Here is a 23,431-nt window from a genome sequence, read left to right on the forward strand (position 1 = left end):
TCGCCAGCCCTGCCGTGGGGACTGACCCCGCGGGACTCGCCGGCCCTGCCGTGGGCACTGACCCCGCGGGACTCGCCGGCCCTGCCGTGGGCACTGACCCCGCGGGACTCGCCAGCCCTGCCGTGGGGACTGACCCCGCGGGACTCGCCGGCCCTGCCGTGGGCACTGACCCCGCGGGACTCGCCGGCCCTGCCGTGGGCACTGACCCCGCGGGACTCGCCGGCCCTGCCGGGGGCACTGACCCCCCGGGACTCGCCGGCCCTGCCGTGGGCACTGACCCCCCGGGACTCGCCGGCCCTGCCGTGGGCACTGACCCCGCGGGTCTCGCCGGCCCTGCCGGGGGCACTGACCCCCCGGGACTCGCCGGCCCTGCCGGGGCACTGACCCCGCGGGTCTCGCCAGCCCTCGCCGCCTGCCCACGGCCCCGGCGCGCCCCGCGGCTGCCTCCCGCCGCTGCCCGGGCCCCGCCCTCGGCCTCTGCCCCGCCCCGCCGCCGGGCGCCGCCCACCACGTGACCCTCTGCCCGCACAGGCCACGCCCCCACCGACCACGCCCCTATCACAGACCACGCCCACGAACCTGCCTGCACGCCAAGCCCCGCCCCCTCGACAGGCCCCGCCCCGCGCCCCGCCCCGCGCCCTCCCGCCCGGGGACTGCAGGTCCCGCCATGCCGCGCGGCCGGAAGGGGCGTGGCCTGTCAGGCCGCTTCCGGGCGGCGCCGAGGAGGCAGCGAGCAGCGGTAAGATGGCGGCGGCGGCGGTGCTGGAGTTCCAGCGCGCCCAGTCCCTGCTCTCCACCGACCGCGAGGCCTCCATCGGCATCCTCCACTCCATAGGTGAGCCGCCGCCGCCCGCCCCCTCCCCGCTGACCGCCCCCGGCCGCCCGCCGCTGCCTCCCGCCCTCCGCCGCTGCCGGCTGCTGACTCACCGTGCGAGCCGGACGGGTGCGAGGCCTGGGCCCGCTCCACCGGCCCCGGCCCGGCCTTCTGCACCGGCACAGGTTCTCCGCCCGCACCGCGGGCCGTCGGGCCGGGGCCGGGTTGCTGCCCGCCGCCGGGGAGGGCTCCGCGGGCCCGAGTGAGAGGCAGTTACCGGGGCGAAGCGGGCGGCCGGCGCGGAGCCGTGCCCGAGGAGTCTGTCCGCGGCGCCCCGCGGCTCGGGCCGGCTCTTCCTCCGCACCCAGCGCCCTGTGTCCCCGGGGCGGGCAGCGGCAGCGGCGGGCGAGCTCGGCCGCCTTAGCGCTGCGGTGGCGGCGGGGCCGGGGCCGTGCGGGCAGGCTCTGCCGGTACCCGCTCTTGGCCGCCGAGCTTCGCCGGTTGCGGTGCTGGGCTGCGTGTGGCGGCAGCCTGCTGCGGGTCCTGGCGGATGAGCAGGCTCTGCCGGAGTGCCGCTCGCTATGCCGCCGCTGGGGCAGAGCCGGTGCCGAAGTCCCCTCAGCGCCGCCGGGGAAGTTGGGCGGAGTTGTGCTGTGTGCTCTGCCTGCGGCTCCGGCTCCGGCTCCTGCTCCTGCCGGGGCAGATGCTGCCTGCAGCCGCCTCGGGCTGCCCTGGGTCTGCGTTGGTGCTCGGAAGAGGCTCGTAGGCATGAGCTGGCTGTCCCTCGCTTTGGAGGAGTTGAGGCAGGCAGGGAGTGGTGTACAGAAGAAGGGTTCCTGACTCGGGGGCTGCTTGGTGGTGTCTGAAAGGACTTCGTGACCTGCCCTCACCTCTCTTGTTTCCCTCTGACCCCGCAAGACCTTGACACTGCAGTTGCTGTGAGGTCAGGGCAAGCTGCTTGCCCCTCTTGGTGTGTCTCTGGTTAATTAGTGCTCTCCAGCCTCTCGACCCCCCCACGGCTCCCCGGCCAGGCAGGCTCGGTCGGGAGGCAGCTCCTGCTGCTGGGCGCTGTCAGCTGGAGCAGTCCATCCTTGCTGCCGGGGAGCAGAGCTGCTTTGCTTTTACCTCCACACGTGTTCGGGCGTGGGGGCTGATTGCTGCAGGAGCAGAGGAGAGGATTTCCTTTCCCACCGGCGCTGGGCAGTGGATTTTGACTTTGTGGTCAAACTCTGCCCCGCAGGGGGTGGTGGAGGCGAATAGAAGGAGGATCAGGTGGCAGCGCTTGCAGCCCTGCAGAGTGGCACAAGGTGTGGGAGTTCTGCCCCTTCCCTGAAGGCTCAGTTCTGGCCCAGGTGGGCAGCAGAGCCAATGGCATCCTGGGCTGGCTCAGGAGCAGTGTGGGCAGCAGGACAAGGGAGGTTCTTCTGCCCCTGTGCTCAGCACTGCTCAGGCCACCCCTGGAGTGCTGTGTCCAGTTCTGGGCTCCTCCATTGCAGAGAGATGCTGAGGTGCTGGAAGGTGCCCAGAGCAGGGCAGCAAGGCTGGGGAGGGGCCTGGAGCACAGCCCTGTGAGGAGAGGCTGAGGGAGCTGGGGGGGTGCAGCCTGCAGCAGAGGAGGCTCAGGGCAGAGCTGATTGCTGCCTGCAGCTGCCTGCAGGGTGGCTGTAGCCAGGTGGGGTTGGGCTCTTCTGCCAGGCAGCCAGGGCCAGAAGAAGGGGACCCAGGCTGAAGCTGTGCCAGGGCAGGTTGAGGCTGGATGTTGTTAGGAAGTTGTTGTCAGAGAGAGTGATTGGCACTGGAATGGGCTGCCCAGGGAGGTGGTGGAGTGGCTGTGGCTGGAGGTGTTCAAGAACAGACTGGCTGGGGCACCCAGTGCCATGGTCTGGTTGATTGACTAGGACTGGGTGCTAGGTTGGCACTTAGTGCCATGGTCTGGTGGATTGGGCAGGGCTGGGTGCTAGGCTGGGCTGGAGGAGCTTGGAGCTCTCTTCCAACCTGCTTCATTCTGTGGTTTGCAGGGCAGCAGTTGGCAGGCAGGAAGGGGGATTGCTTGGTGGCTAACTTCAAAGCAGTCAGTGCTGTGTAAACAGGGCTTTGGTGCTGCTGTGTGTCATTGGCTCCGAGGTGTGTGGCAGGGCTGGAGTTACTCATGCTGGCACACAGAGGCATGATTAGGTTGTCAGAGCTCCGTGTGGGCAGGAGCCCTGACTCCAGCAGCAGTCGGGACGCCTGCTCCACTGCTGGGCCAGGGCAGAGCTGCCCAGCCCCAGAGCTGCTGGCTTGCAGGGCAGAGCTGCCCAGCCCCAGAGCTGCTGGCTTGCAGGGCAGAGCTGGCCAGCCCCAGAGCTGCTGGCTTGCAGGGCAGAGCTGGCCAGCCCCAGAGCTGCTGGCTTGCAGGGCAGAGCTGCCCAGCCCCAGAGCTGCTGGCTTGCAGGGCAGAGCTGCCCAGCCCCAGAGCTGCTGGCTTGCAGGGCAGAGCTGCCCAGCCCCAGAGCTGCTGGCTTGCAGGGCAGAGCCTCCCAGCCCCAGAGCTGCCCAGCCCCAGAGCTGCCCAGCCCCAGAGCTGCCCAGCCCCAGAGCTGCCCAGCCCCAGAGCTGCCCAGCCCCAGAGCTGCCCAGCCCCAGAGCTGCCCAGCCCCAGAGCTGCCCAGCCCCAGAGCTGCTGGCTTCCTCCTGCAGTTTGACCAGAGGATCACCACTTGACACCCAAACCAGCAGCAGCTGACATCTCACCCCTGGAAAGCACATTAAAACCTTCTGCTTGGCTTATGGCTTTGGCAGGAGGAGGTCTGTTGGTGGGGAGTGGTTCAAAGGGCTGGACAAGCTTAGTGGGACTGCTTCAGAGCTGAAACAAGAGTCAAGCTGGAGCATGCAGGTGTCTCAGCTGGATTAGAGCCTTGGTGAGGTGTAGCTGTGGCACTGTCTGTAAGCTGCATTTAAAACTTGCCTTGTAATCTGCTTTCCAGATCTCACAGCCAAGCTTGAGCTCCGCTCTTGCCTGTTAACAGCAGTTAGTTGTTTTGGTGCCTTTCCAGGAGCTGCCTAGGGATGATTACCTTTGAAGTGAGGCAGCACTGAAGGTGACTTTTCCACTCTCCTCCTAGTGAAACGTGATGTCCAGGAAAATGATGAAGAAGCAGTGCAAGTCAAAGAGCAGAGCATCCTGGAGCTGGGGTCACTGCTGGCCAAGACCGGGCAGGCAGAAGGTGAGCCTGAAATAAGTCTCTGAGGTAATGGTAAGAGAAAGGTGGAGCCAAATGAGTTCAGTCCCCCTGGTTTAGTGGGACAGGAGAAAAAAGCAAATCCTGGCAGGAGATGTTCTCTCAGAGACAGACAGGACCTAAAAATCAAGGTAAACAACATAGAACATTTCACCTCCTGTTCCTTGCCTCAGTGTCCCAGGGGGTTGCTGTTGTCTTGGACACCAGTATGATGGTGTCCCTGGTGTGATGACCCTTCAGTGTGTGGGGACAGTTTTGTTCTGTTTGGAGTGAGAAGTTTCTCTTTGTTTGCTTTAAGCAATCTCTCAGCCTCGGTTCAAACTGGAAAGTTTTTGTGTGTCCCCCCCCCAAATCCTTTCTCACCAGCAGCTTCTTTCTCAATGCACTGATTTATCTTCTGAAACATGACATCAGAAGATCCTTGTCCAGCTTCACTTGACAGTCCTTCTATTGTGTGTGTGTGTGTGTGTGTGAGAGAGGACAGCAGCAGAGTGAAGGTCTCTGTTCCATGGTTTTTGGAGTCACAGAATGCACTGGGTTGGGAGTGACCCCCAAAGATGATCTTGTCCAACCCCACTGCAGTCAGCAGGGACATCAGCAGCTAGATCAGGTTGCTAAGGGCCCCACTAAGTCTGTCCTTGAATGTCTCCAGGGATGGGCCCTCAACTACATCCCAGAGCAACCTGTTCCAGTATCTCACCTCTCTCATTGTGCAGAACTTCCTCCTGGTGTCCAACCCAAATCTCCCCTGCTCCTATCTCCACAGGCCCTTCCAAACAGTCCCTCCCCAGCCTTCCTCTAGGTCCCCTTCAGATATCAAAGTGCAACCAGAGCCCTCTCTTCTCCAGACTGAACAACTCAGATGCTCATGTCCCTGTGTCCTGGAGAGCCCAAGGCAGTGTGGTTGTTACTTTCTACTCAGTTGAGGGCTGCTCCCTGTGCTGAAGAAGCTGTTGCCTTTCTGGAGCACCTTTCCCCTCAAGCATCCTAGGAGCTGATCCATCCCATACAAAGGCAGCTGGGCACAGCTCAGCCTTGGTGACTTCTAACTGTGCACAACCATAATGTAGGGTGTGAGGTGATGCCTGTCTGCTTTTAACCCTCTGAAGGGAGCTGAGGAGGACAGGCCAGCAGAAGGTTTAATCACACTGAAGGTCTGATGCTGGAGCAGTCCATGGGAAGTGCTGTGAGGGCTCAAGACAGCAGCTGGTCAAGGTCATGGTTTTATCTTGATTCTGAAGCACTCAACTTGGTGTCCACTGTGTCCAGTCTTTGTTTTGACTTGCCTGCTTCGTTGATCTGTGTTTGTTTGAGCCTTTTAGACACTGACCCCTGCTGTGATTTTGAGTTCAGCTGAGCTTGGGACAGTGACTTGCTTCTGGAGCAGAGCTGGAAACAAAGGTGCTGCTCCTGCTCCTAGGGAGGGACTTCTTAGAGGGGTTGTAGTGATAGGATGAGAGGGAAAGGATTTGAGCTGTAGATTGGGCAGCAGGCAGAAATTCTTGAGAGTGAGGGTGGGGAGACACTGGCACAGGTTGCCCAGGGAGGTTGGGGGGGCACAGAAGCACCCAATGTGATCTTTGATCACATTGGGTGCTTCTGTGCCCCCCCCAACCTCCCTGGAAGTGTTCAGCATCAGGCTGGATGAGGCCTTGAGCAGCACCCTGGGCTGGTGGGAGGTGTCCCTGCCCATGAATGATCTTTACCTAACCCATTCTGGGATTCATCTCCCCCAACTCTAGATGTCCCCCTCCGATTTCTTAGTGGGGACAACTGTTAGAATCCATGGATTAAAACAAGCCCTTCCAACACATTTTTTCCTACAATAAGGAATTGGAACAGGACAAATGAACCCTGCTGCAAGTCCTCATTATTCTAACTGACCTCAAATCCATTAACTGCAGTTTCAGGTGCCTGTGTTGTGTGAGTGCCCTTTGCACTCTGCTGTTTGCTTCTGCAGAGGTAACTGAACAAGGCTTTGCTCCTGTCTGTTTGAAGCAGAGAAAATCAGCACAGGAGGCTCTGGCTAAATGTGTGGCTCTGCTGCTGGGGTGCAGGAGCCTGAGAGGAGAGTTGTTGGGTGCATGATAGCAGCCAACATCAAGCAGCATGCTAGGATTGTACATAGCACTGGTGAAACACTCAGTGAATTGTAGTCAGCACTCAAGAGAGGCAGGGAATGACTGGAGAGAGTCCAACAGAGGCTGTGAGGATGATGAAGGGACTGGAACATCTCTGCTATGAAGAAAGGCTGAGAGCCCTGGGGCTGGTTAGTCTGGAGAAGAGAAGGCTGAGAGGGGATCTGAGCAATGTCTGTAAAGACCTGAGGGGTGGGGGTCAGGATGAAGGTGCCAGGCTCTCCTTGGTGGTGCCCAGTGTCAGGACAAGGAACATTGGGCACAAGCTGGAACCAGGAGGTTCCAGCTCACCATGAGGAGAAAGTTGTTTGGTGTGAGGGCACTGGAGGCCTGGAGCAGGCTGCCCAGAGAGGTTGTGGAGTCTCCTTCTCTGGAGACTCTCAAGACCCATCTTGATGTGTTCCTCTGGGACCTGCCCTGGCTGACCCTGCTCTGCCCTGGACTGGATGATCTCCACCCCCTCCCATTGTGTGGTTCTCTGGTGGTGTCTTTATGTTGCACAGCTTGGAGAAGTTTGGGGCTTAAGCTGAAGTTGCAGACAAGCATAAAGGTGCTGAGTGTGCTGTGAGAGCAGCCAGCAGGTGAGGTGTGCAAGGGGCAGGTGAAGTGATTGCAGATGGCAAGGGCAAACCCATCAAACCCAGGGCTGTGAAGGGACAAAAGCAAAGTGTGTCAGAGGGAACAGCAAACTGCAGAGAGTCTGTTCTGAATGGAAGCAAATGGCCTGGGCAAGGTTTGGAAACCAACTGTGTGTGTGGATGGGAGTGAGGTCAGCAGGCTGTGCTCTCTGGAGGCCTGTGCTGAAGCTGGGGCATGAGGAAAGGGGATGCCACAGCTTGGTTTCTGCAGAGGTTTGGGGCAGTGGTCGAAGCAGGTGGTGAAGTGGTGGAGTTACAACAGCAGATGGGACAGGGGGTGCAGAAGTAGTTGTGCCAGCATGCCCCGGAGGCTCCTTTGTCCTCTGGGAAAGCCACTGCCACCTTCCCTTTCTGACTGCTTTCTCAGCTGGAGCAGACTAGGAGGGTCAGCAGGGTTGTCACCAGGTGCAGCTGCTCACTGAGATGCTGGCACCAGGCAGGGACAGGGATTTCCATCTCCAAGGGGAGAGAATAATCTGATGCTGCTTAAACTTAATGGGAAACCTCCTGAAGCTGTGCAGTTTCTGGCCTGAACAAGATTTATCTCATTGGGTGACATCCCAAAGCATGTGCAGGAAAAGAAGGCTGTCAGGAGTGGTCAACATGGATTCACCAAGGGGGGGGCTGACACCCTTCAGGCTGTGCTGCCATCCAGTGTGACCTGGACAGGCTGGAGAGTGTTCCCTGACAGGCTGACACCTCTCAGGCCTTGCTGCCATCCAGTGTGACCTGGGCAGGCTGGAGAGTGTTCCCTGACAGGCTGACACCCACCAGACTGTGCTGCCATCCAGTGTGACCTGGGCAGGCTGGAGAGTGTTCCCTGACAGGCTGACACCCTTCAGGCTGTGCTGCCATCCAGTGTGACCTGGGCAAGCTGGAGAGTGTTCCCTGACAGGCTGACACCCCTCAGGCTGTGCTGCCATCCAGTGTGACCAGGCCAGGCTGGAGAGCTGGGCAGAGGGAACCTCATGAAGTTCAAGCAAGCCACGTGTAGGGTCCTGCCCCTGGGCAGGGACAATCCCCAGCACAGGTGAAGGGGGAGCTGCTGGAAGGCAGCTCTGGGGAAAAGGACCTGGGAGTGCTGGGGAACAGCAGTGTGACCTGACCAGGAGCCAGCAATGTGCCCTTGTGGCCAGCAAGGCCAAGGGCATCCTGGGGTGCACCGAGAAGAGTGTGGCCAGCAGGTCGAGAGAGGTTCTCCTCCTGCTCTGCTCTAGGGAGGCCTCATTTGGAGTACTGGGTCCAGTACTGGGTTCCCCAGCTTGGGAAGGACATGGAACTGTTTGAGAGGGTCCATGGAAGGGTTAGGAAGGTGCTGAGGGGATTGGAACTTCTCTCTTGTGAAGAAAAGCTGAGGGACTTGGGTGTTTTAGCCTGGAGCAGAGAAGACTGGGAGGGAATCTTCTCAGTGCTGATCGATGCTTGCAGGGTGAGTGGCAGGAGGATGGAGCCAGGCTCTGTTCAGCTGTGCCCAGTGGCAGGACAAGGGGTAAGGGGCACAAACTGGAACATAGAAAGTTCCACCTAAACATGAGGAGAAACTTCACTGTGAGGTTAGCAGAGCCCTGGAGCAGGCTGCTCAGAGAGCTGTGAAGTATCCTCTGGAGAGCTTCCAGCCCCCTCCATGCCATTGTGACCCTGGGCAAGCTGCTGTGGGTGCCCTGCTGGAGGATCTCCAGAGGTCCCTGCCCCTGTCCTTCAGTGACTCTGTGGTTGTAGCTTTTGCTGCAGATGATTTGGGTTGAGCCAGTGGAATTTCTTTGATGGATGGAGGTGCTGCAGTGGCTTGTTCACTGCTTTCAAGTGACAGCTTTCCAGAGGTGAGGTCTCCTGTGAGCTGCAGCTGTGCTTTGGTGGGGTTAGGAAGCTGCAGCTGCTGTGCTGCTGCCTGGCTGAGGCTGTCACTAATCTCTCTTGAACTGTGGGGTTTGGTTAAAAGAGTAACAGTGATACAAATGAGCCTCCTGAGCTAATTGAAGGAGATTGAGGACTGAACTGGGACATTAATTACTTGCCTTAGGACAGTTCTAGATTGTTGTAGCCTTGCTTGCAGCTGCAGGATGGGAATGGCTCTGCTCAGGAGTTTGGGTTTGCAGTAGCTCCTGGAAGTGCTTGCTGTGAAGATGAGCAGCAGGCTTCATTTTCCAGAGCTGCTGCTCATCACTTCTCCAGAGCTGTCAATCACAGCCCTTTACCAAACATTGCTTTTACTTAAAAATACCCCCTAAAACCCTAAAAATAGCTGACAGCTGCAGTGGTGGGAAGGAGAAATCTCTGGGAACTTTGAGCCTGCCTAAACCTGAGTTTCCACCTGCAGAGACAGCTTCTAGCTGCAGCCTTCAGCCTGCCTTCTGCTCAGCCCTTGGGCAGCTGCTGAGCAGGTCAGTGGCAGGATCAGTTCTGCAGTGTGCTGCACCTGGGTGTTTCTTTTTTCCCTCCTAAATGTGGGCTCTGGCCTGCTTGGAGGACTCTGCTGTGCACCAAGAACCTGCTTTGCTGGGGCCTGAGGAGCTGGTGCAAGGCAGCTGTGTGCGACTGAGCCTTGTAGCGGCTGGGAGTGGATGGAGCTCAGCAAGAGCCTTGCTGCCAGCTCCTGCCATCCATTAGCCTCTCTTGAACTCCTTCTAGTTGATGCACAGCTGGGCACAAGCCAGCACTCTGCCCAGGTGCCCAAGAAGGCAAACAGTGTCCTGGCCTGGATCAGCAATCGAGTGGCCACCAGGACCAGGGCAGGGATTGTGTTCCTGTACTCAGCATTGCTGAGGTCATGCCTGGAGTATGAGGTTCAGCTTTGGGACCCTTACAGCAAAAGAGACATTGAGGTGCTGGAGTGGCTCCATAGAAAGCCAACCAAGCTGGTGAAGGGTCTGGAGAGGAGTGGGACCCTCACAGCAGAACAGACATTGAGGTGCTGGAGTGGCTCCATAGAAAGGCAACCAAGCTGGTGAAGGGTCTGGAGAGGAGTGGGACCCTCACAGCAGAACAGACATTGAGGTGCTGGAGTGGCTCCATAGAAAGGCAACCAAGCTGGTGAGGGGTCTGGAGAGCAGGACTGGTGAGGAGCTACTGAGGGACCTGGGGTTATTTAGCCTGGAGAAGAGGAGGCTGAGGAGAAACTCTATCATTCTCTACACCTCCCTGAAAGGAGGTTGGAGCTAGGCAGGGTTGGTCTCTTCTCCCTAGTTAGAAGTGATAGGATGAGAGGAGATAGCCTCAGGTTGCACCAGGGGAGGTTTAGGTTGAAGATTAGAAGGAACTTCTCACAGCCTGGCACAGGCTGCCTAAGGAAGTGTTGGAATCCCCATCCCTGGTGGTGAAGAGAGGCAGAGATGTGGTGCTGAGTGACTTGGTTTGGCAGCAGCCTTAGAATCATAGAATCAAGCAGGTTGGAAGAGAGCTCCAAGATCACCCACTCCAACCTATCCCCCAGCCCTATCCAGTCAACCAGACCATGGCACTAAGTGCCTCATCCAGGCTTTGCTTCAACACCTCCAGGGATGGTAACTCCACCACCTCCCTGGGCAGCCCATTCCAATGCCAATCACTCTCTCTGGGAAGAACTTCCTCCTAACACCCAGCCTAGACCTGCCCTGGCACAGCTTCAGGCTGTGTCCCCTTGTTCTATTGCTGGTTGCCTGGCAGCAGAGCCCAACCCCACCTGGCTACAATGTCCCTTCAGGTAGTTGTAGACAGCAATGAGCTCTGCCCTGAGTCTCCTCTGCTGCAGGCTGCACCCCCCCAGCTCCCTCAGCCTCTCCTCACAGGGCTGTGCTCCAGGCCCCTCCCCAGCCTTGCTGCCCTTCTCCAAACACCTTCCAGCACCTCAACATCTCTCGTGAATTGAGGGGCTCAGAACTGGACACAGCATTCCAGGGGTGGCCTGAGCAGTGCTGAGCACAGGGGCAGAAGAACCTCCCTTGTCCTACTGCCCACACTGCTCCTGAGCCAGCCCAGGATGCCATTGGCTCTCTTGGCCACCTGGGCACACTGCTGCCTCATCTTCAGCTACTCTCTATCAGCACCCCCAGCTCCCTCTCTGCCTGCCTGCTCTCAGCCACTCAGTCCCCAGCCTGTAGTGCTGCTTGGGGTTGTTGTGGCCAAAGTGCAGAACCCTGCACTTGGCCTTGTTAAATCTCATCCCCTTGGCCTCTGCCCACCCATGCAGCCTGTCCAGGTCCCTCTGCAGGGCTCTGCTACCTTCCAACAGATCAACCCCTGCTCCTTGTTAAGAGTTAGACACTGGTTGGACTGGATGACCTCTAAGATCTTTTCCAACCAAAACAATTCCATGATCCAGTGCCACACTGTGAGCCAGGCAGGTTGCTGCCTGCAGAGCTCAAAGCTGAGGGTGCAGTGCTGTGACCTGGGGACAAGCAGATTTGTCTCCTGTGTGGAGTGAGAGGTTTTCAAGTGCTGGTGCTAGGGAAGAGCACAGGAGGCAGCTTCTGGTCAGCTCCAGTGTTAGTGCTGCTTCTCTTCCCACATCAGCACAGAGATGTGAGGCTCACCTTTCCCAGCTCCCACTGAGGAGAGGGATGCTTGAGGGCAGCTCTGCTCAAAGCTGAGGTGTTGGAAGCAGCTGTCTGCTGCTCTCCTGGTGTTTTCTTGACTCTGTGTGAAGCCAGAGGGTTTGACTTGCAGAGCTCTGTTGTTTCCCTGCAGGTGGAGTGGTCCTTGGAACAAAGGCAGTGGGGGTAAAGCCATCCTGTGTCCTGGGGCTGTGGGTGACAGCTCCTTGCTGAGTGAAAGCTGAGCACTAGTTGAAGCTGTTGGTCACTGAGGCTCCATCTCAGAGAATCACAGAGTTTGAACAGTTCTAGGGTTGGAAGAGACCTTCCAGATCACAGAATCAGTCAGGGTTGGAAGGGACCACAAAGATCATCCAGTTTCAACCCCCCCTGCCATGGGCAGGGACATCTCACACTAGATCAGGCTGGCCAGAGCCTCATCCAGCCTGGCCTTAAACACCTCCAGGGATGAGGCTTCCACCCACCCCCCTCGGCAACCCCTTCCAGGCTCTCACCACCCTAATGCTGAAGAACTGCCTCACATCCAGGCTGAATCTCCTCATTTCCAGCTTTGCTCCATCCCTCCCAATCCTGTCACTCCCTGACAGCCTATAAAGTCCCTCCCCAGCTTTCCTGTGGCCCCTTAAGATGCTGGAAGGCCACAGCAAGCTCTCCTCGGAGCCTTCTCTCCAGACTGAAGAGCCCCAACTGCCTCAGTCTCCTCTCACAGCAGAGGTCCCAACCTTACCCCAGCAGTGTCAGGGCACCACCAACCCATGGCTCTCAGCACCTCATCTCCAGGGCTTTGACACTCCACCACTGCCCTGGGCAGCCTGGGCCAGGCCTTGACAACCCTTCAGAGCAAAGAATTGTTCCTCGTGTTCAACCTGAACTTCCTCCTGGGGCAACCTGAGCTCATTTCCTCTTGTGCCTTGGTTCTTGGGAAGAGAGCCTGACCCCCACCTGGCTCCAGCCTCCTCTCAGGGAGCTGTAGAGAGCAATGAGGTCTTCTTCAGCCTCCACTTCTCCAGACTGAATGCCTCCAGCTCCCTCAGCTGCTCCTCCCCAGCCCTGTTCTCCAGACCCTTTCCCAGCTCTGTTGCCCTTCTCTGGACACACTGCAGCCCCCTCAGTGTCATTCCTGACTGTAGATGTTGCCATAGCTGTACCTCAGTTGTAGAAAAACTTTGCCCATTTGGTCTCACAAAGTAAATCTTGAGGAACTCTTAGGCAGGGCAGGTGTAGCATCTTGGTTAGTTTCTTGTGCCAGGTCCAAGTGGGTCATGGTGGGAAGAGTCAAGATGTGCTGCAGGGCTGCTTGGAAGACACAGCTCCTCTGAGGCTGCCCTCCAGAGCAGAGGAGCACTCAGCAGCCTGCAGCTTCAGGGTGTGTGAGCAGAAGCAGCCCATAGATATTGAGGTCACACAACTCAGCTGCTCTCCTGGGTGACACCCAAGGAGGTCACAGTGCTGCAGCTGCAGGGAGGTGACATTTCCAGCAGCCCTGCTCCATGCCAGTGCAGGGTCAGGCACTAAATCACAGCTCCCCAGTTCAGAAGAAGGAAAGGGATCTATTGGAGAGAGTCCAGCAGAGGCTATGAGGATGACTTCAGTCCGTTTTGTACTCAGGCTGCACTTCCAGGTGCATCAGAACACATCAGAGGGAGACTGGAGCACAGTGAGGTCCACTCCTGCAGTGTTTGGGAGGAGCTGTGTCAGGCTTGATTCACCTAAATTAAAGAGGCTGGCAAATAAAATAAAGAAGGAATAAATTTTGGATGTTCTCCTAACAATTCTTTATTTTCCTCCATGACTGCTAAATGAAATAGGAAGGAAGTTTTCAGCTGCCTGTCTTGGAATCCTCCCAAACTGAGGTTGTGCTGATGCTCCTGCCTGGTGAGTTGAAATAAAAGCACTCTCCAGGCTGGAAAAGTGGGCACAAGCCAACCTCAGGAGGTTCAGCAAGACCAAGTGCAAGCTCCTGCAGCTGGGTCAAGGCAATCTCAAGCACAAATCCAGGCTGGACAGTGCCAGGCTGGAGAGCAGCCCTGAGAAGAGGGACCTGGGGATGCTGCTGAATGAGAATCATAGAATCAACCAGGTTGGAAGAGACCTCCCAAGTTCATCCAGTCCAGCCTAGCACCCAGCCCTATCCAGTCAACCAGACCACTGGGCTTGACAGCCCTTCTGTGGAAGAATTTTGTCCTAATATCCAACCTAAAGCTCAACCTGAAGCTCAGCAGGAGCCAGCAGTGTGCACTTGCAGCCCAGAGAGCCAAGCAGAGCCTGGGCTGCAGCAGCAGCAGTGTGGCCAGCAGGGCCAGGGAGGGGATTCTGCCCCTCTGCTCTGCCCTGCTGAGAGCCCACCTGGAGTCCTGCATCCAGCTCTGGAGCCCCTGGGACAAGAGGGCTGTGGAGATGCTGGAGAGTGTCCAGAGCAGGGCCAGGAGGATGCTCAGAGGCTGCAGCAGCTCTGCTGTGAGCACAGCCTGAAAGAGTTGGGGCTGTGCAGGCTGCAGCAGGGGAGGCTCCCAGGGGACCTTCTTGTGGCCTTCCAGGATCTGAAGGGGGCTCCAAAAAAGCTGGGGAGGGACTTTTGAGGCTGTGAGGGAGTGGCAGGAGTGGGGGGAATGGAGCAAAGGTGGAGGTGGGGAGAGTGAGGCTGGAGGTGAGGAGGAAGTTGTTGAGCAGGAGAGTGGTGAGAGGCTGGAATGGGTTGCCCAGGGAGGGGGTTGAGGCCCCATGGCTGGAGGTGTTTGAGGCCAGGCTGGCTGAGGCTGTGGTCAGGCTGCTCTAGGGTAGGGTGTCCCTGGGCATGGCAGGGGTTGGCACTGCCTGCTCCTTGTGCTCCCTTCCAACCCTGCCTGATTCTGTGATTCAGTGAAAAGCAGATCAGGTCTATCTCTAGTTTTGAGTCTGGTCCCAGGCTGGGGTAGGGTAGAGTCAAGGATTTTAAATGCTCCTCAGAGGCTTTGGTTTCTTGTTTTAGTTTTCTGTGTGTAGAGATGGCAGTGTGAGACCTGACTGCTCTGTGAGTGAGGCTTAACATTCTCCTGCTCATCCCTGGAGGTGTTCAAGGCCAGGTTGGATGTGGCCTTGAGCAACCTGCTCTCATGTCCTCTGCCCATGGCAGGGGAGTTGGATCTAGAGGAGCTTGAAGGTTTCTTTCAACCTAGAGCATTCTGTGATGATCACAGAATGGGTAGGGGTGCAGTAAAGCTCTGGAGATCATCCAGTCCAAAGCCCTGCCAGAGCAGGAGCACTCAGGGCAGCTCACAGAGGAACACATCCAGAAGGGTTTTGAAAGTCTCCAGAGAAGGAGACTCCACAACCTCTCAGGGCAGCCTGCCCCAGGCCTCCAGCAGCCTCACCATGAAGCTGGTGGTGTTGAGCTGGAACCTTCTGGGATCCAGCTTGTGCCTGTTGTGCTCCTTCACAGCCCTGGGTTTGATGGGTTTGCCCTTGCCATCTGCAATCACTTCACCTTCCCCTTGCACACCTCACCTGCTGGCTGCTCTCACAGCACACTCAGCACCTTTATGCTTGTCTGCAACTTCAGCTTAACCCCCAAACTTCTCCAAGCTGTGCAACATAAAGACACCACCAGAGAACCACACAATGGGAGGGGGTGGAGATCATCCAGGCCAGGGCAGAGCAGGGTCAGCCAGGGCAGGTCCCAGAGGAACACATCAAGATGGGTCTTGAGAGTCTCCAGAGAAGGAGACTCCACAACCTCTCTGGGCAGCCTGCTCCAGGCCTCCAGTGCCCTCACACCAAACAACTTTCTCCTCATGGTGAGCTGGAACCTCCTGGTTCCAGCTTGTACCCAGTGTTCCTTGTCCTGACACTGGGCACCACCAAGGAGAGCCTGGTACCTTCATCCTGACCCCCACCCCTCAGGTCTTTACAGACATTGCTCAGATCCCCTCTCAGCCTTCTCCTCTCCAGACTAACCAGCCCCAGGGCTCTCAGCCTTTCTTCACAGCAGAGATGTTCCAGTCCCTTCATCATCCTCACAGCCTCTGTTGGACTCTCTCCAGTAGATCCCTGTCCCAGTTCTGAACTGGGGAGCTCTGATTCAGTGCCTCACTGTGCCCTGAGCCCTGCCCTGGCATGGTGTGGGGCTGCTGGGAATGTCACCTCCCTGCAGCTGCAGCACTGTGACCACCTTGGGTGTCACCCAGGAGAGCAGCTGAGCGGTGTGATCCCAACACCTAAGGGCTGCTGCTGCTCACAAGCAGGCTGCTGAGTGCCCCTCTGCTCTGTGGAAGGATATTTGGAGAGAAGCTCTTCCTCTGAGTGCTTCTCTGCTCTGTGGAAGGATATTTGGAGTGAAGTTCTTCCTCTGAGTGCTCCTCTGCTCTGTGGAAGGATATTTGGAGAGAAGCTCTTCCTCTGAGTGCTCCTCTGCTCTGTGGAAGGATATTTGGAGAGAAGCTCTTCCTCTGAGTGCTCCTCTGCTCTGTGGAAGGATATTTGGAGAGAAGCTCTTCCTCTGAGTGCTTCTCTGCTCTGTGGAAGGATATTTGGAGAGAAGCTCTTCCTCTGAGTGCCCCTCTGCTCTGTGGAAGGGCATTTGGAGTGAAGCTCTTCCTCTGAGTGCTTCTCTGCTCTGTGGAAGGATATTTGGAGTGTAGTTCTCCCTCTGAGTGCTCCTCTGCTCTGTGGAAGGACATTTGGAGTGTAGTTCTCCCTCTGAGTGCTCCTCTGCTCTGTGGAAGGACATTTGGAGTGTAGCTCTCCCTCTGAGTGCTCCTCTGCTCTGTGGAAGGACTTCTGGAGTGTAGCTCTTCCTAAAGACTTGGCCACACTGCAGCACCTCCATGTCCTCCTTGTAGAGAGGGGCTGAAATGTAGCTGCTTTGTGAGCTTGAGAGTGACTTTACAAAGGAGCAAGGAGACTGGGAACAGAAAGCTGGTGAAGGGAGGGTGAGGCTAATGGGGTGGATGTGGGGAGCTGAGTGTCACTTCTCCAGTGCTGAAGCACACCCCAGGGCTGGCAGATCCAGACATCAATCTGGGAGTTAACAAACCCATCCCTGAGCTCTGGACTCCAGTGCTCCTTTAACAGGGAGAAGCTCAAAGCATTTAGCAGATGCTTACACATTTAACAGGCTCCTGGGGCAGCTCTTCTCACAGTGGTGTTGTAATTGGACCAGCTAAAGTATGGGGGAACCTTCCTGGTGCTGGTGAGCCTGGAGCCCAGCAGCCACCTTTGGCACTGCCATGCTTGCTGGGAGCTGTTCCTTCAGGTGACTTTTAGCTCTCTTTGGATCAGCAATGCTGTGGCCAGCAGGAACAGGGCAGGGATTGTGCCCCTGGACTGGGCACTGGGGAGGCCACACCTCGAATCCTGGGTTAACTTTTGGGCCCTTCACTCCATGGAGGACATGGAGGGGCTGGAACAAGTCCAGAGAAGGGCAGGGGAAGGGTCTGGAGAACAGGGCTGGGGAGGAGCAGCTGAGGGAGCTGTGGGGGGTGCAGTGTGGAGGAGAGGAGGCTGAGGGAGACCTCATTGCTCTCTGCAGCTCCCTGAGAGGAGGCTGCAGTGAGCTGGGGGTTGGGCTCTGCTCCCTACTCTCAGGTGACAGAAGGAGAGGAAATGTCCTGAAGTTGTGCCAGGGGAGGTTTGGGTTGGAGAGGAGGAAAAATAGCTTTAGTGCAGGAGTGGTGAAGGCTGGGCACAGGCTGCCCTGGGAGGTGTTCCAGAAAGCTTCTGGGACCATGGTTTGGTGGCCATGGTGGGGTTGGGTTGCAGGTTGGACTCTTGAGCTTGGAGAGAGACCTCTCCCAAGCAAAGCAATTCCATGGCTCTGTTCTACAACTCCAAATGCTGGGAGCCTGCTGCTGAACTGCTGAGTGTAGCAAATCCTGCCTGAATTCCAGAACTGCTGAGTGCAGCTGTGTCAGGGGCACTGTGGTGTGACTCTGGGTGCTGTGGCTGTGCTTCCTGACCTCTTCTCTCCCCTGTGTGCAGAGCTGGGAGGGCTCCTGAAGTACGTCCGACCCTTCCTGAACTCCATCAGCAAGGCCAAGGCCGCGCGCTTGGTCCGCTCCCTGCTCGACCTCTTCCTCGACATGGAGGCAGCCACAGGACAGGAGGTGAGATTGGAATTCCAGCAAAAGTCCTCTGAGGAGAGGCTGAGGGAGCTGGGGGGGTGCAGCCTGCAGCAGAGGAGGCTCAGGGCAGAGCTCATTGCTGCCTGCAGCTGCCTGCAGGGAGGCTGTAGCCAGGTGGGGTTGGGCTCTGCTGCCAGGCAGCCAGGGCCAGAAGAAGGGGACACAGCCTGAAGCTGTGGCAGGGCAGGTTGAGGCTGGATGTTGTTAGGAAGTTGTTGTCAGAGAGAGTGATTGGCACTGGAATGGGCTGCCCAGGGAGGTGGTGGAGTGGCTGTGGCTGGAGGTGTTGCAGCCAAGCCTGGCTGGGGCACTTAGTGCCATGGTGTGGTTGGTTGGGCAGGGCTGGGTGCTAGGTTGGGCTGGATGAGCTTGGAGCTCTCTGCCAACCTGCTTGTTTCTATGAAAAGCCTGCAGCAGCATTGCCTGGCCTGGTTTGCTCCTCACTGAAGGATTACTCCTGTCAGGAAGCACTCATTTGCTGCATGTGGCTCTACTTCCAGTCATAAACCTTTCACTCACATCTCTGCTTTCATAAATTCAGGTAATGGTTTAGGTTGAAGGGGACCTTAAAGCTCAGCCAGTTCCAACCCCCCCTGCCATAGGCAGGGACACCTCCTACAAGAGCAGGTTGCTCAAGGCCTCATCCAGCCTGGTCCTGAACACCTCCAGGGAGGTTGTGGAGCACAGAAGCACCCAATGTGATCTTTGATCACATTGGGTGCTTCTGTGCTCCACAACCTCCCTGGGCAACCTGTGCCAGGGTCTCAGCACCCTCAACCTGTGCCAGGGTCTCAGCACCCTCAACCTGTGCCAGGGTCTCCGCACCCTCAACCTGTGCCAGGGTCTCCCCACCCTCAACTTGTGCCTGTCTCTCCCCACCCTCGCTCTCAAGAACCTCTTCCTCACATCCAGTTTCAATCTCCCCTCTACCAGTTCAAACCCATTCCTCCTCCTGCCATTACCAGACCTTGTCAATAGTCCCTCCTCAGCCTTCCTGTAGCCTCCTTCAGATACTGGAAGTTTTCCTGCTGCAGGTTAGGAGGAGCCCTCACTTTAGGCATGTTTCTTAGCTCTGTGCTGCTCACAGGGACTGAGCATTGGTGTTTGGGACATGAGAGGTGCTGCTGTGTGCAGAGAGCTGAGGCTTGTAGGAAGGTAGGGCAGTGTGTGATGGCCAGAGCTGGAGGAGGCAGTGGTCAGGTCTGTCAGGGAGGATTGTTTCACATTATTCACCTGGAGAGATGGAGATACATTGCCCAGGGACACAGGATCGTGGGTGTCTTACTCTCCAGAAGGCTTTTGAGGCACCAAAGCCTCACTGGAAAAGGTTTTGTAGGCACCAGGTGTAATCTACTTTGAGTGGGGGAACTTTGCCAGCAGAATTTGCTCTCAGGTAGCCCCCAGCTGGGATTTCTTCTTTTCTCAGTAGTTCCCCACAGTGCTGCTGCCTCCCTCCCTTTATTTTTGTGTTATTCTTTTGCTTGTCCATGTGATTTTATGGTTATTAGGAAGGGGAAGGAGGGCAGGAGTAACTTGTGAGTGATGAGGATCTTCTTCTGAGCTGCAGAAGTCCAGGCTGTCCTGGCACACCAGGGCAGGCAGATGGAAAGGGGGAGGCAGGGAGGATCTGAGCAAGAGGTTGAGGACAAAGGCCACTGAAGGCTGTACACAGTGAGTGACAAACGTCAGGCTGGGAGAGGCTCTGCCATGTGGAGAGGCAGGGGAGAAGCCAAATCAGCACAGGAACATCATCCCTTAGTTCAGGGAACCTGGCAAATGCTCCTTGCTTGTAGTTCTTGTGCTTTGTGATAGGAAGGGACCTCTGGAGCTCAGCCAGACCAAGCCCCTGCTAAAGCAGGGCACCCACAGCAGCTGGCCCAGGAGCACAGTGCCCAGGGGGGATTGGAAGCTCTCCAGAGAAGGAGACTCCACAACCTCTCTGGGCAGCCTGCTCCAGGTCTCCAACACCTTCACACCAAGGAATTTTCTCCTCCTGCTCAGGTGGAACCTCCTGGATTCCAATTTGTGCCCATTGCTTCTTGTCCTGTTCTGAGGCACCTCTGAACAGAGTCTGGCCCCAGCCTCTTGCTCCCAGCCTTTAGCTGTTGCTGAGCATTGCTCAGCTGCCCTCTGGGGCTGCTCTTCTGCAGACTCTCAGCCCCAGGGCTCAGCCTTTGCTGCTCACAGAGCTGCTCCAGGCCCCTCAGCACCTTTGGAGCCTCCCCTGGACTCTCTCCAGTAGTTCTCTTTCTCTCTTGAACTGGGGAGCCCAGAACTGGACTCAGGACTCCAGTGGAAGCCTCACCAGGGCAGGTGAAGGGAAGCAGGGTGCTGTGAGCAGGGAGCTGCTGAATCTCCAGCACACAATCAGTGCCATCAGGCTTCTTCTAAGGACAACTCAGTGTAAGTGACAGTGTTTAGATGCAGCCCCAGTTTGTGGCAGTGGCACTTTGGAGTAAGAGTGATGAAAATATGGCCCTGCAGAAGTGAAATCCAAAGCCTGAAGAAGGAGTTGTGCCCCCAAAGCTGGGAAGTTGCTGCAGCAGTAACCCTGGAGGCTTTCAGGGATGCTCAGAGGGACTTTTGCTTCCTTGCTGCGATGTCTGTTAGGGTGACTCCCAGGAGGCCAATAAAGCAATGGAGTTAGAGATTCCTCCAGTTTCTAATGCTTCAGCTATCACTGTGCAATAAATTGCAACCCTCTAATGGCTTTTCATCAGAAGTCTTCATTTAATAAGCAGTGATAAGGAGCTGAGAAGTGCTGCAGCGTAGGAGAGCTTCAGAGCTGCTCTGCCAAGACCCAGAGATGTTGGGAAGAGGCAATTCTGAGCCCAGCACCTCAGAAGGGCTGACTCTGGATTGTTAACCAGCACTGAATCAACAGCATTTGCCACAGGGGTGGGACATGACTGCCTTGTTCATCCCTGGCTGAAGATAAGCCAGGGTGTGCCCAGGTGGCCAAGAAGGCCACCAGCATCCTGGCCTGGATCTTCAGTGGTGTGGCCAGTGGGAGCAGGGCAGGGGTTGTCTCCTTGTACTCATCACTGGGGAGGTCACACTTTGGATTCTGGGTTCAGTTTTGGGCCTCTCACTCCAGGAAGGACATGGAGGGGCTGGAGAAGGTCCAGAGGAGGGCAACAAAGGTGGGGAAGGGTCTGGAGAAGAGGTCTGAGGAGGAGCAGCTGAGGGAGCTGGGGGGGTGTGGTGTGGAGGAGAGGAGGCTGAGAGAAGACCTCATTGCTTCTGCAGCTCCCTGAGAGGAGGCTGGAGCCAGGTGGGGGTTGGGCTCTCCTAGCAAGGAACAAGTGACAGGACAAGAGGAAGCAGGCTCAGGTTGTTTCAGGAAAGGTTTAGGTTGGACATGAGGAACAATTTCTTCTCCTTGAGAGTTGCCAAGGCCTGGCCCAGGCTGCCCAGGGCAGTGGTGGAGTGCCCATGCCTGGAGTAGTTTCAGAGGCCTGGAGCTGTGGTGCTGAGGGCTGTGGTTTGGTGCTGAGGGCTTTGCTTTGGTGCTGCCCTGGCAGTGCTGGGGGAAGGCTTGGGCTTGATGATCTTAAAGGTCTTCTCCATTCTGTGATTCTCTGCTTCTGTCCCTGCAGTCTGAGCAGCATTACAGACCTGGGTCCCTTTACTGCACATTGAAGCTGCAGAGGCAATCTCCAGTGCCAGTGACCAGCTCCTGGCACCTGCCTGAGTTGTCACTTTACACTGCTAAAGGTCACCCAGGGGACTGACATCTTTAGGCCCTAAACCACTTGCACTTTGTTTTCCTTCTTTCTGGAGCAGTCAAAGATACATTTTCCTGCCAGCTCAAAGTGCCTTTTCCTCTCTGGCTGAAGGGAATAGTGCAAAACGCTCTGGGAGGGACCTCAAAGTCCTTTAGGCCACCTCGTTCCCAAAGGCAGGAGCAGTTCTCATGCAGCCAGATGGTTTCATTTCAAACACAGCTCATCAGGAAATGCCTTCAGGATGTCAGCAGTGATGGGTTTGTTTTCCTGGTCAGCCTTTGGAAGGCCAATGTTGGCCTCTCCAAACTCCAGTGTGAAAGGATTGTCCCTGGTGGTCAGAAGAAGTCGTTGGAAGCCAATTTGCATTAGAGAAACAATCTGAGCAGGTGATCTGCTGGGGGCTTTGGGACATCTAAAGCTTCAAGTAAACCTTGCTTTGACTTCTGGACTTTATTCTCTCTTGCAGTACCTGTTGTAGGTGGGGTGTTACCTGTTGTAGTGTTTGAGTGGTGTTGGTAAGTGCAGGCAGTGAGCATGAGAACGTGGAGCACCAACCCAGCTTCTCCCTGCAGCTCTGAGAGTATCAAGCCTGGGGGCAGTGTGACACCAGTGACACTGGTGTTGCACCAGTACTAGGAGGCAGCTGCACAGAGAAGGACCTGGGTGGACAACAGGTTCCTCACGAGCCAGCAGTGTGCCCTTGTGACCAAGAATGCCAGAGGGCTCCTGGGGTATGTTAAGCCTGGAAGAGGAAGGGGCTGGTAGGGATTGTGCAGGTGTAAGGAGTGGCTGACACCTATCAGACTGTGCTGCCAGCCAGACCTGGCCAGGGTGGAGGAGGCAAGCTCAGGAAGTTCACCACGGGCAAGTGCAGGATCCTGCCCCTAGGGAGGAACAACCTCCTGCACCAGGACAGGTGAGGAGGAGCTGCTGGGAAGCAGCTCCAAGGAGAAGGCCCTGGGAGTGCTGGGGGCCAAGTTCCTGATGAGCCAGAAACGTGCCCCTGTGGGCAAGAAGGGCACTGGGGTCCTGGGAGGCATATGCAGAGTGTGGCCAGCAGGTCAAGGGAGATTCTCTTGCCTCTCTGCTTTGCCCTGGGGAGGCCACATCTGGAGTCCTGGGTCCACTTCTGGCCTCCCCAGAGCAAGAGAGACAGGGAACTACTGGAGAGAGTCCAGAGGAGGCTCCAAAGGTGCTGAGGGGCCTGGAGCAGCTCAGTGAGGAGCAAAGGCTGAGCCCTGGGGCTGAGAGCCTGCAGAAGAGCAGCTCCAGGGGGCAGCTGAGCAGTGCTCAGCAAGAGCTAAGGGGTGGGGGGCAAGAGGCTGGGGCCAGACTCTGCTCAGTGGTGCCCAGGGACAGGACAAAGGGCAATGGGCACAGAGTGGACCCCAGGAGGTTCCATCTGAAGATGAGGAGAAGCTTCCTTGGTGTGAGGCTGCTGGAGGCCTGGAGCAGGCTGCCCAGAGAGGTTGTGGAGTCTCCTTCTCTTCAGGGATTCCAGACTCCCCTGGGCACTGTGCTCCTGGGCCAGCTGCTGTGGGTGCCCTGCTTTGGCAGGGGTTTGGGCTGGAGGATCTCCAGAGCTCCCTTCCAGCTCTGACCGTGCTGGGATTGTGGGACACAGCCTGAGGCTGAAGTGAGTGCTGGGGAGGCACCAGAGAGGCCTTGCTGAGGAGAAGTTGCTTAACCTTGAGCTGCAATAGTGTCAGTGCTGAACTGTGCTTTACCCTGGTAATGCTGAAGCTGTGTTGAGAGGCATTTGGTGCTAATCAGGACAGCTAATCTCCAGGCTCATTTAAATGAAAGCTGCTGAGCTGTCTGGCAGTGCTGCTGTGGACGCCAGCCCACTGTGGAGATTCAGCTGGTGGTGTGGTTTTGTTGCTGTGTAGGGAGTGGTTGAGCCATGCTGCTGACTTCCAGAGGGGCAGCAGGAGGCTTTACAGATTTCTTTCTGCTCTCTTTAAGGTTGACCTGTGCTTAGAGTGTATTGAATGGGCCAAATCAGAGAAGAGGACCTTCCTACGCCAGGCTCTGGAGGTATGTTATGCTTTGTGGTGGCATCTTCCCTCTGATTCCCTGCCTCTAAAGGAGATCACATGTGTGTGAGCCACACAGATTTGTGGCTTTGTGAGCCACAAAGATGCTGAGGGCAGTGGAACATCTCTTCTTTGAGGCCAGCTGAGGACCTGAGACTCTTTAGCTTGGAGCAGAGGAGCTTGAGGGCTGCCTCTCATTTCGTGTCGATAAAGATGTGCAGGGCAGTGT

The 23,431-nt window shown here is 57.0% G+C and overlaps 1 protein-coding gene across 1 annotated transcript in view; it reads left to right on the forward strand.

Annotated features, from left to right (window-relative positions):
- The first annotated feature begins 690 nt into the window (after positions 1 to 690).
- Positions 691 to 23,431, forward strand: part of PSMD11 (proteasome 26S subunit, non-ATPase 11) — a 23,561-nt gene continuing 820 nt past the window's right edge. Inside the window, exons 1-4 of the mRNA XM_064174390.1 lie at positions 691 to 835; positions 3,919 to 4,020; positions 17,296 to 17,420; positions 23,132 to 23,203. Coding sequence (XP_064030460.1) covers positions 745 to 835; positions 3,919 to 4,020; positions 17,296 to 17,420; positions 23,132 to 23,203 — 390 coding nt within the window. The 5' untranslated portion in view covers positions 691 to 744. The remainder of the gene's footprint in view (positions 836 to 3,918; positions 4,021 to 17,295; positions 17,421 to 23,131; positions 23,204 to 23,431) is intronic.

The sequence above is a fragment of the Pogoniulus pusillus genome, chromosome 40, assembly GCF_015220805.1.
Source record: "Pogoniulus pusillus isolate bPogPus1 chromosome 40, bPogPus1.pri, whole genome shotgun sequence".
Taxonomy (NCBI): domain Eukaryota; kingdom Metazoa; phylum Chordata; class Aves; order Piciformes; family Lybiidae; genus Pogoniulus; species Pogoniulus pusillus.